The sequence below is a fragment of the Typopeltis vanoorti genome, chromosome 8 (assembly GCF_054136105.1).
Source record: "Typopeltis vanoorti isolate ZY-2024b chromosome 8, IOZ_Tvanoo_1.0, whole genome shotgun sequence".
NCBI lineage: Eukaryota > Metazoa > Arthropoda > Arachnida > Uropygi > Thelyphonidae > Typopeltis > Typopeltis vanoorti.
Genome location: NC_143556.1, coordinates 80,030,812 through 80,043,304, shown reverse-complemented (window position 1 = coordinate 80,043,304; position 12,493 = coordinate 80,030,812). Strand labels below are relative to the sequence as shown.

General features: G+C 34.5%; 1 protein-coding gene across 1 annotated transcript in view; it reads right to left on the bottom strand.

The window, feature by feature from the left end:
• The window catches only part of larp (La related protein), a 321,561-nt gene that overhangs the window by 258,019 nt on the left and 51,049 nt on the right, over positions 1-12,493 (bottom strand). The window contains exon 4 of the mRNA XM_090396411.1: positions 2,209-2,419. Coding sequence (XP_090252537.1) covers positions 2,209-2,419 — 211 coding nt within the window. The remainder of the gene's footprint in view (positions 1-2,208; positions 2,420-12,493) is intronic.

Sequence of the window (12,493 nt, the reverse complement as noted above, 5' to 3'; positions counted from 1 at the left end):
ATCTCCTCTTTTTGAATGGGCTAAATACGAGTTTAATTTCCTGCTGCAGAGTGGATGTCAGTTATGTCAAATATGATGCTGAAGATGATGTACAGACATCAGATCAGTAGCAAAATTGCAAAAGAATGACAATTATTATCACCTTTTAAAGGTTTCGCTGTTAAATTTGAATATGTATTGAATCTAAATTGATATATAGATGCTAATTATCATTAATGTTTTTGCTTAAGGAGAATAAAAACCAAAGAAGACTTTCTTTTTTGGTATCCAAGTTGTTCAATATTCTTTTGATGCCTCTGGCAAAAGGCCATGGCAAGGTGATTTGCATTGGTAATCAATAGAAGAGTTGGAACAAAAGAAGGATACCAGGAAGTCAGCTATATCTTAGGTTTCTGGTAGTGGCATCCAGATGAGTATGCCCACTGGCCTTTGCAAGGGACTAGAAAGTATGACTGGCATGTATGCAAAAGGAGTTTTGCAAACTGTTGTTATAAGGCATCAATGCAAGCTGAGAATAAAGCTAGAACTTTCATCTCAAGCCACTTATATTTTTTTATTAACATTATAAAATTCCTGACAAGTACCCTCAAGATGGTGTACAGGATATAATGATACTATTGTACATGGAAAAGTTATAACAATGCTAACTTCCTATTGACAATTTTTCTCCAAATTAATCAAGACTAACATTATTAGATCTTAAATATCTGTCTTCTAGGGTACTTCTTACTATATCAGTACACCTAGGTCTTAGTCTTACTCGGTATTACTTGATCTTAATTTTTTTCCCTCCTTGGAATGCCTTAGCATACTCATTAGTAAAAGTGTTTCATTAGGAGCATTTGAATTTTGAGTTCATTTCTGTCTAAATCAAAAACAAAATTGCAAAAGAATGACAATTATTATCACCTTTTAAAGGTTTCTCTGGTAAATTTGAATATGTATTGAATCTAAATTGATACATAGATGCTAATTATCATTAATGTTTTTTCTTAAGGAGAAAAAAAGAAGTACCATGGTATAATAATTAACTACTATTTCATTTTGGTAACAAGGTTGTCTTGTCAGATGTCATCTCCTTCCAGGAGGTTGACTACTATGAGCTTCCACCATGTATGGTTTTGTGCTTCTCTTTTGCATTCTTCATAGGATAAAAAGGTCCAGTCCTTAATATTTCCCATCAAATCTGTTCTTTGTCTTCCTCTTCTTCTTTCTCCTTGTATCATTCCTTCTATAAGTGTTTTTTGTAGGAATTCATGCCTTAGTATGTGACCAAGGCAAGTGGTTTTCCTTTTCTTAATGGTTTTCAACAGACTCCCATCTTCTCCAATCATCTCTAATATTTCTAAATTAGTTTTTTTGGCAGTCCATGGGACTATAAGAATTCTTCTGAGGATTCACATCTCAAAGGCTTTTAGTTTATTTTCACACAAGGTTAAATATGCACATAAAAAGAAACTAACAAAGTGACCATGCTACAGAACTGAGTGCCACACTCTGCAGCAGTGGAGAGGGAGTGCTAATTTCATAACTAAGAAAACTGGGCAACCAATTTCCAACTCTGGAATTGGTTTAGTTAAGGTTTATTTCTAAAATACAAAACATTTCTATGGTTTGGTGCCACCCCATTGTGAATGCAAAAATTAGTTTTGATGGAATCCAGTGGTATATAAAAGAGACATGTAAAATAGTAAGTAAAAGAGAAATGACATCATGAGACTGATATGTGATTAAGCAAATATGCACATTGTTATTCTGATATCAGTAATATTGCAGTCTTTATGTGTTGTCTGCTTTTTTGATGTAGTGTAACTACCTAGTTGGTTGTCAGTTTTGTGTCTGTGAATTTTGGCTAAATATTATGAAAGGGTACCCTGACATTTTCCATTGGTAAGGTACTCAATGCAATTCACAATAAATACAAAACACTGAAAGCTGCAAAAATATTACAATTAACTACATACTTGTTATAGACAGGTCCATAGCTGAAAATTGAAAAAAAAAAATCATAGTTTTTTGCTTATAAAGTTGGAGGGGGGTTAAAAACCTTACTATATGAGAACAGATAACTCAAACAAATGAAACGCCATTACTGATCTTTGAAAACTCTTCTAGGTTATATGATTTTCACAAATTCACATACAACTAAGCTGTAAAAAGTTATTTAAAACTCCAATCATAAAAATAATTTATAATACACACACATACCCTTTTTTTTGTTAATCCTAGGAGTTGTGTTAGATGAATCTGTTCCCTGGCTAGATGCTTCACGGTTTTCTTTTGCTGAATCATCTTCATCTTGTGAGCTTTGAGTTTTTAATTTCCCCTTAGAGTTAGGCCCAGAAAATGAGGATCCTGACATTTGAGAATGTCCAGAGCAATTCATTAATGCATTCTGGTGTATATGACGTTTTTGTACCTACAAAATATAAGTATCGAAATGTAATGATTCAAAATGTATTTACTATTTAAACAAGCAAGACACTTACATTTAGTTGGATATATAATTCATATATTTCTAACTCCTTACTGCTGCTTCACATTCCTATCAATACACAGAGAAATTGAAGAAGAAATTTCAAATTGCCATTGTCCATTCCTTAAAAGTTGAAAAGCTCAAACTAACAGAGGGTCTAGAAGACTTGTATAAATGAAAAGTGGTATAATATAAGTGCAAAATTGAGCTGATAAATGTTGTTTAACATCAGTAAATAAACATCATTATAGATGTTCCACTGAATTTGGAAGAACTTTGAGTGATTTATAGGGTTTTAACCAAGTTTTTGTAGTTTTAGTCATTTTGTTATTACTACTTGGTTACAAAGACGATTTTTTATGAAATTTATATATATATATATATATATATATATTTGGGGGGGGGGGGGTCTTTGGTTTATGACAGTTGCATCCAGGGCTTAACAAAGAAAGTAAGAAATTTTTTTATTTAATAATAAAAATATCTTCTCCAAACATGGTAAAGCACCAGTAATCACTTAAAGATCTCCTGCTGACTTACTTCAAAAAATGGGAGGTCTTTGGAGAGTAGGGTTTTGCATATGTTATGTAAAAAACTACATTTAAGCAGTAAAAATTTAGAAATGCATTCAATTATTCATAATAGATTATTGAATATGATTGTTATGCACCGAAATTCAAGAGCAAGCATCAATGATAGGCTGAGAGTCATAGAAAGTACAGGAAATAAAAGAAAATTATATGTTAAATTAATAGCATATATTCATGGAATTTCAAATCCTCTAGAGATAAATCTTGAAACTAAGCGATTCAAAGGATCTACTAACAGAAACAAGACTAGAATATCTGATGCAAAGCCAGCACCAAAATTACAAGAAAAAAAAATGCACCTGGCTCTGACTGTAACTAATAAAGTAATACTATGAAAGTGAATAACTGTAGTCAAATTTTACTGCCTTATCTCCAAATGAAAGAAACGTTTATGTCTGATTGTTTTGAGTAACGGTCATATACATATCAATTGCTAATAAAAGGCAAATAAATGAAAATAATGTTTCTTTTTCAGATCTTTTTAAGATATCTAACTCAACTGTGCATTATTTGTTAAACCTCTGCCTAAAAACAAAAGGACAGATTTGTAAAAAGTATGGATGAAACTGATCTGAAGTGTAAGTAGTGGAGTTATCTAAAATGCAGATTTCATGGTGAAAGGTTCTTCTAAGCCACATGTTTAGATAGTCATGGAGCACTACCAAGTACCACACAATTATCACATACTACATCATCAGATATACCGTATTTTCCGGTGTATAAGGCGCACTTTTTTACCTTAAAAATTCATCTTAAAAATGGGGTGCGTCTTATATAATGAAGGTAAAGATTGTTTCCTCTTTTCAAAGTCATACGCACTCCCTTTTATGTTCCAAGATCTTTGTAGGCGGTTAATGGTGCAATCAAATTGATGCGTGACTTCTAGCGCGTTATTGGCTAAGAACGGGGAGTCCCTATTCAAGTTTCATAATATCTTATCTGAGTAATCAGTTACCGATCTTCAGTATTGAGTTGACGTGATGAGATATTTTGTGTTTCAGTTTGATATTTCCCTGTAGATTTTAGTGATAGAAAAAATCAGGCGACATTCATATACTTCAAGTTACAAATTGCAGGTTGTAAAATGTGCGGAAGAACACGGGAATAGGGAAGCTGAAAAACATTTTGGACCTCTGCCTACAGAAAATATGATTAGAACTTGGCGTGGTCAGAAGGAGATTTTGTACAATTTGCGTAATGAAAAGCGCACGGAATGTGGAAAAATTGCAAAGTGGCCAGAACTAGAGACTGAAGTTTTGAAATGGGTGCAAGAAAATCGGCAAAATGGCATTGCCATTTCAACAAAAATGATTCATACACATGCAGTCAAAGTAGCCTGTGAGCGTAACATTGAAGATTTTAAAGGTGGTGCGTCATGGTGTTACCGTTTCATGAAACGTAGTGGGCTTCATATGCGTACAAAAATAAAAATCAGTCAAAAAATGCCAAAAGAATATGAAGACAAAATTATTTCTTTTCATAAATATGTGATTCAACATCGAAAAAATTACAATTTTGAAATGGGACAGATAGCCAATATGGATGAAACACCCCTAACCTTTGATGTTCCCTTAAATAGAACTGTAGCTGACAAAGGTGAGAAACGCATTACAATCAAAACCAGTGGACGCGAAAAAACACACTACACTGTAGTTCTTGCATGTTGTGTTGATAGTACGAAGCTGCCACCAATGATAATTTTTAAGTGGAAGACTCTGCCTACAGAAAAAATACCAACAGGACTGATTGTATATGTGCATGAAAAAGGTTGGATGGATGAAAGTGTGGATAGATAAATAGATATTGAAAAGAAGGAACGGCACACTACTAAAGAAGAAAGCTCTTCTTGTATTTGATCAGTTCCAGGCTCATCTGAAGGAGTCAATCAAACAAAAATTCCAAGAGTGCAATACTGAATTGGCTGTCATACCAGGAGGACTTACATCACAACTGCAGCCACTTGATGTATCTTTAAACAAACCCTTTAAAGTCTTTATGAGGGAAGAGTGGAACAAGTGGATGATGAATGCCGGTGTACATCAGATAACACCAAAGGGTGCCCAGAAACGTCCATCAATCTCTCAAGTGTGCGAGTGGGTTAAGACATTTTGGTCGAAAATGAATGAACAAACTATTGTTAAATCTTTCTTGAAATGTGGAATTAGCAACGCCCTTGATGGTGTGTTGAAGTGAAGATCATTTCTTATATGAAGATGATGAAGAACAAGAGGAAGAAGAAAGAGAAGAAATTAATGATGATAGAGAAGAATCAGACAGTGACATGGGTTTTGCAGGTTTCTGAAAGGTCAGTTTACTATTAAAAATTACCTATTATTTTATCCATTTTTTTTAAAATCATACTTTAAAGTTTAGGTTTTTTCCAGAAAATTGTATTAAATTTCTTGGGTGCGTCTTATACACCGGAAAATATGGTAATTAATAACGTGCATTCATTCATACATTATCGTGCCACACACAAAAGAATTTATTTTGGACATAGATGGAAAAATTAGTGATGAAGCAACTTATATTCTCAATATGAACCACGAGAAGGTCCAACATCAAATCACTTCTGAACTTAAATTATTAGGAAGATGCATAGTTGTAGGCAGCAATCTCTGAGCATTCAACTAAAATGCAAAAGCAACTATCTGAGCATTGAAAGTACACAAGAATTCTGTAATAGGAATGACTGGCAGCATCCATTATTCACCGGTTTAAGTGGAGTGAGTGGGTCAGTTGTGACAGTAAATGCAATTAAGATGAAAAATAATTCTAAAATGAATTCCTAGTGGAGGATGCTGCATATTTTACTATGGATTTTACTGCATATATTTATACATGTTTACATACTATAAAAATGTGAACCCTGTATATTTTGAAAAGAATACATGTGATAAACATTTTTTTCTTTTATGGTAACTGTTACATGCTTAGAATGAAGTTCTAGAACTCACAATATAAAACAAAATTTGGGGAGCTGTATTTTGAAACTAACATTGATGGCACAAGGGACATTCTTCGATGTGAAATTATGTTGCTAGCAAGAGTATTGTTCCGTGATATAGTGAAAGATTTTGAAAAGATAGTAATGTTGGACCGAGAAAGTAGATTCAATCATTTACAGAAGGAGAGAGAGAGATGGGTTTGGAATTCACTGGTGCAATTACTCTTGACAGCAGAACGCAAAGCAAAAATAAATAGCTAAATAAGTTAATAAATAACACCTTATGTAAAAGGAAACAAATTTAAAAATTAATACAGTACATTTATATAAAAGATACCTATAATCAGATATGACTGTATATGACAAATATAATCAGATATGACAAATTAGCTATCTTCTTACAAATTAGTTCTTTGTAAAAAAGGTAAAAAATTTCATGTATTTTGTCAGATCTACTTCAGTATGGCTCGTAAAAACTGTATTCCTTTCAAGTGAAGAGCTAGCACTCTGCCAGCAGATGACATGATACGGTTAGTATTAGAACATTCAGATAGGCGAATCATCTAACCTCTGTAGATAACATACAAGTTCCATTTTTACACAAACTAGACTGCCAACGTTTAATTTCAGGCATAATCGGCTTAATTCATTTGCTTTAACATGAAGGCTCTGAATGGATGCTGTGTGAAATGCATCAATAGCTATTCATACTTCCTCCATCAATGGGTACTCTTTACGACTGATAATTAAGCTCTAAGTAAATGAGTGCATGGTATAGACAAAGTAGGAGAACAGCCTCCCCTCCCCATTCTGTAGAGGATAGGGTACTAAGGATGTGCAGTGCATGAATTTTAAAATTTTTGTCATAATTAGACTGAAGATAAAGTTTTCAGCAGAAGTGTTCATTTTTTTTTTTTTTCTGAATGTCTTTCCTAGATGAACTGTCGAAGGATGGCAGAGAAGCAGACAGTAAGATCTGCTGCAAAATAAAAGTACATAGAAAGTGCCGCCCCTCCCCTGATATTCAAAGAGAGATCATTATCATCAAGTATATGCTCAAGAATGTGGCATCTCCCACTGGTGTTTACACTACCACAGAGTAGTGTATCCATTCAAGTCATCCTTAAGAAATATGGGACATACAGTTGCAATAAAGATTATTAAAATCAGAGTTGACTCAGAACCTGGTAGTAAGTATGTTAACATATTACAATAAGAAATCCCAATGTCTATGGCTTCTAGAATGGTATTATATTGACTGAAAATGGGCATGGTTGTCCACAAGGATAGTGATTCCTCCAAGAGCAGGTGTCTCTTCCATGAATAATGGAAAAATGCTGTAAGGTGGGATCCTCACTAGGTTTTAAATATGTCTCCTGCAGACAAGAACAGATAAGTATGTTGCTGCAGAAAGATTATTACATCATTAGTATTTTGGCAGAATCCAAGATAGTTCCACTCTAAGAATTTTTCTATTCCTTTGTAGACATCTGATCTTCATCAGATCGAGGGACTTAGTACTATCTAGCTTGTGTCTGTCATATGCTTTTGGAAAGCATTGATACCAAATATCTAACTCTTTTGAATAAATGCACAATGTCTGATATGTTAAAGTCAGTTATTAAGTTTACAGTGGATATTTATAATTGCATATAATGTATTAAACATTATATGCAATTATAAACATGCTTTCCTTTAATATGAATTTAAAATATGCTACAATAGCGAGCTCACCACAACTGATTTTGGGACTTTCTTTCATTTATTGTTCATAATGAAAGGTAAATTTATATAAATTATGCATAAGCAATCTAATATGAATGATAAATAATAAAATTCATGAAAACAAGGAAGTAGATAGAACTCTATGTGGAGCCAGACTCGCTTTTCACGATGCACGGTCATGATCTGGTCTTTGAATTGTATTTTTTAAATAACAATATGAAAAAGTATTTATTATGCAAAATTTTTAAGCATTTAATTACACCAAGGTAATTCATGTTGTGAGATGTGAAAATAAGTTCAGGATAATCCCATATTACAATTGCACACCTACTTAAAGGATAAAAGCAATGGAAGAGTATGATTTTTAGATGTACTGCAGTATTTAATTAGATTGTGCAAATTTTGTGTTTATAATGAAATTATTATTACACTGCAAGAAAAGTACTATTTTTTTTTTTTTAATAGACTACCTATTACATATGTTTTGCCTACTGTATATACATGTAAGATTAATATTAAACTAGTATGAATGCACTGATTTGATTAAAAATTTATTTACTGGAAATGACAAGTGCCATTTAATTTAAATGCATGCTTTGAAAAACTAACATTTTCTCACACACCTGAAGTGTGCAAGATTTGACTTTATTCAAATAAAGAACCATAACTATAACACGTAATGGCAGCTCATGTTTCTCATTTCATAACTGAAATGAAAACCGATAATGTGACACATAGTGGAGCGTGTGTGGAGTGAAAAGAACACTATACATATACTGCTGTGAGAGAAATGAGGGAATTTTTGAAACTTGATAACAGATACTTATGAAATCTTTCACATGGAAAGAAAAACATTTAAAAGTTGTCAATTATGTTACAACAATGATGAAAGAACATTTGCTGTTCATTTTTTTGTAATCCACACAGAACTTCTGAATTTAAGGAAATAAAAAGATGTATGAATGTGATTGGTTTATGGTATGACCAAATTTAGAGAAAACTAACAACTAAAATTGCAAGTGTTTTTTTTTTTTTTTAATTCCTTAACACGTTCGCTGCCATGCTACTCGGACATAGTTTGTTACCGTACACCAAGCAATTTCACTTCTCAAGGTCAGTATGGGTAATCTCATTGGCGGCGGTAATCAACATACGAGTATACACACTTTTGCTGCTAACTCCGCACGCCAAGCATTTTCACTTTTGCAAGGTCAGTACAGGTAATCTCGTTGCCGGCAGTAAGCGTCATACAAGTATATTCGTAGCTAGTTTGTGATGCTCATATTCCAACTACAAGTATACTTGTAGTTGGCAGCGAACGTGTTAAAAGGAAATACTGTAGAATTCAAATTGAGGATTTCAGCTCCAGAAGTTTTATTTCCAACTCCATGGAAATAAAACTTCTTTAATAATTTTGTTTCAATAATGAAATATCATGAGTTAGCATAATGAAAAGAATTATAAAAACGGAGGAAAACAAAACTCATTGAGAAAAACTTTATTAACGTAGAATTTTCACAAGTATCATAAGCAGCGTCAGTATACAAGATCACAGAATATCAATTAAACAATAACAAAAATCCTAAAAAGCACCACCTGAGTAGCTAATGTAAGATGGGAAATTTACCTTTTTAAAGTTAACTTATTTTAAATTTCATCAAAAAAGTATTTAAAAGTAATGGTATCTCTACCTCTTCAACACAAAAGAAATAGAAACCACTTTATTTAATGAATATTTTTGTTGCCTTTTACTCTATCAGAAAAATCTCCACCTTTCTCTGCTTCTCCTAAGGACAGGCCTTCCACCTTTCAGTTATTCAGGCATCTACCAGATTCCTTTTTCTTGTGGATTATCTTATTTCAGACAAATAGGAAGATCTGCTTTTATTTGTCTAGAAGAACACAGGTCTTATATTAAATGCCATGAGCCTGAACAGTCAGACTGTTCAGTCAATAGCATGCTATTGAGACTAAACATAGTTCATTAGAACAAGACAAGAGTTCTTTATAAAAGTCATTTCCTCATAGAATGTCTTTATAAAGAAAGGTGTGAAACCTTACTTTACTGTTCTAATCTAAAGGGATCGGATGGTCTACATCTATTCCCTTTGTGGGAAATAGTACTTTCCAAATCTGCTATTCTTTCCTAACTTTATTTTGTCTATGTATATACACTCATGAGCAGCTAAATTAGAGATACCTGCTGTGTTAGCAAAATTGTGCTGTGGTTGCCCCAGTGAATGGAATAGTGCCAAGTGACACATGATGGGGATGTGGTCAGACCTTGTACTGACCATCTGAGTGATAGTCGAGCACAGAATGGGGAAGATTCGAGATCTCGGCGAATTCGATTGCAGCCAGATAGTCGGAGCTAGGCGTATGGAGCACTTCATCTCTGAAGTCGTGCAGGCCCTGGGCTTTTCACAGGCCACTCTGTGTCAAGAGTTTACTGTGAGTACATGGAATCAGGTAAAACCACAGCTGCCAGGGAAAATTGCAGTGGTGTACAACGTGTCGATGAAAAGGGATGCCGTCGGCTAACTTGGATGGTAACAGCAGATAGACGGGCCACAGTGCTGCAGATCACTCGCCAATTCAAGGCGAAAGGGGATGCTTCCCGCTACTAGGCAGGTATCTCTAATTCAACTGCTAATGAGTGTAATTATATAATTTTTTTTAAATAACTAAAAAAGGTATATTTCCCATCTTACATTAGCTACTCAGGTGGCACTTTAAAATTTTCTGTTATTGTTTAATTGCCATTCTGCGATCTTATACTGAGAATGCCAATGATACTTGCACAAAAATTCTACATTAATAAAGTTTTTTACATGCATTTTCCTCCTGTTTTTTAATTATTTTCTTTAAAAAAATCATTGGTAGTCAATTGTGATCAAATAACTTGACAGTGAATGAGATGTTTTAAAAAATTGTAGATTATGTGAAGAAATTTACATAGAGAAACAGAGGTTTCTCCTGTCTCAAGAAACAGGAGAAACCTCAGGATGGTTACAGAACATCAGGTGAGCATGCTACATCAACAGCATTCTTTCTGTGATGATAGGATGAAATGCTAATTTGAGTTGGAGATACTTCTAGTTTAACCTGTTTAAAATATTAGTGGAGTGCTTTTTGATGATCAGATATGGCTGTTACCATGTAATTGCAATGTTGAAATGAACACTGACATGTAAGGATGTGGAATTATTTTGTCTCTTTACAACCTTGATACGACCACATCACAACTACTGTGCTTGTATTTGATCTCATGGGTTCAGAGTAGATAAAGAAACTGTGGAAAGGGTGCAAAGAAAAGTTACAAAGATGATATAGAGATTATAGAATGTAGATTATGAGGACATATTGGGAGCACATGAATTGCAAATACTGCTAGACAGGACAAAGAGTAGCAATATAAGATGACTATAAATGCTAGGAATAGAAGTCTAAACTTCTGAGAATATAGAAAGTCAGTTGATGAAATTTTTCATTATATAATTTCACATTATATATTATACCACACACGAGACATCACAAGATCTATAAGCAGATTAGTGCCATATGTGTGGACAGAGGATAAGAAATCTGTTCACAATTTGTTTGAACAGCTTGTATTCTTTGAGGAAGATAGAGTGGGGGGAGGGGGGGCTGTTCCAAAGAATAGAAATGGATGAAATGAAAGAGGATGCAGTGAAGTTGGTTCAGTGAGTTTCAAGATGGATTGTAAAAGGGGTGTGTCAGTAAGCAGTGGCTCTTGTTCTAATGATTTTGGAGGAAAGTGGAGGAATAATAGCGGTCAATTCAACAGAGCACTGTCCTTGAAGATAACTGTAGAAAAAGCACACTAGGCAGAAACTGAACATCTGTGCGAGGGGGATTGAAGTGGGTATGTGAAGGCTCATTACTTAGCTAAACTGCCCTCTTCTGGATAGAATCGAGCAATCTTAAAGGATTTTTATGCCTACCCCAAATATGGGAGAAATATTACATGATTGGGTGGATATGGGATTTGTGGAGTTAGCAGCTGTGAAGTAATGTCTTGTGCAAAAAAGCAAAATAAGTGGTGGTGGTGGGAGGGGATGTGAGCTCTTTCTTCCTAGAGATCTGGCAGGACTGAGTTTTGGTGGCATTCAAGTCTAACGAGGCTGACCTGGTCCCATTGGGATATAGCTAGTAGATCAGAGTTCAGCCCACTGGTCATGGTGAATCTTGAGGATTCTAATACTCAGGCACTACAAAGTTTGTCAAATGAAAAGGAGGAATGGAGTGTACTGTCATCAGCAAAGCTATGGATAGTATTGGAAGTCTGTAAGCCATGTAATTTATATACAAGAAGAAGAGAGCGGGACAAAAGATACTGCTGCATTGGTGGGGAAATCTGAGGAGAAGAAACCATCCATCACAGCACACAGTGAGTGACCAGTGAGAAAGTTTGCAATCCAGTTGCAGAGTGTAGAAGGCAGACCACAGGATGGCAGTTTACTAAGTAGGCCCCTGTGCCAAACTTGATCAAATACCTTTCAGATGTCGAGGGCAAAGATGTGAGATTCTCCAAATTTGGCACAGCTCAAGTCCAGAAGTGGGTGGTGAAAGCTAGAAAATCAGCTGTAGACACGAGTAGTGGAATCCATACTGCTGGTCACTGATTAGTCGCTTTCTCCAGAACTTTAGAACACAGAAGTGAGAGCAAGCTGTCTGTTGATTGAATTTTATCACCTTTCTTTGGGATAGGCTGGATCCTACAACCTGTTTCCA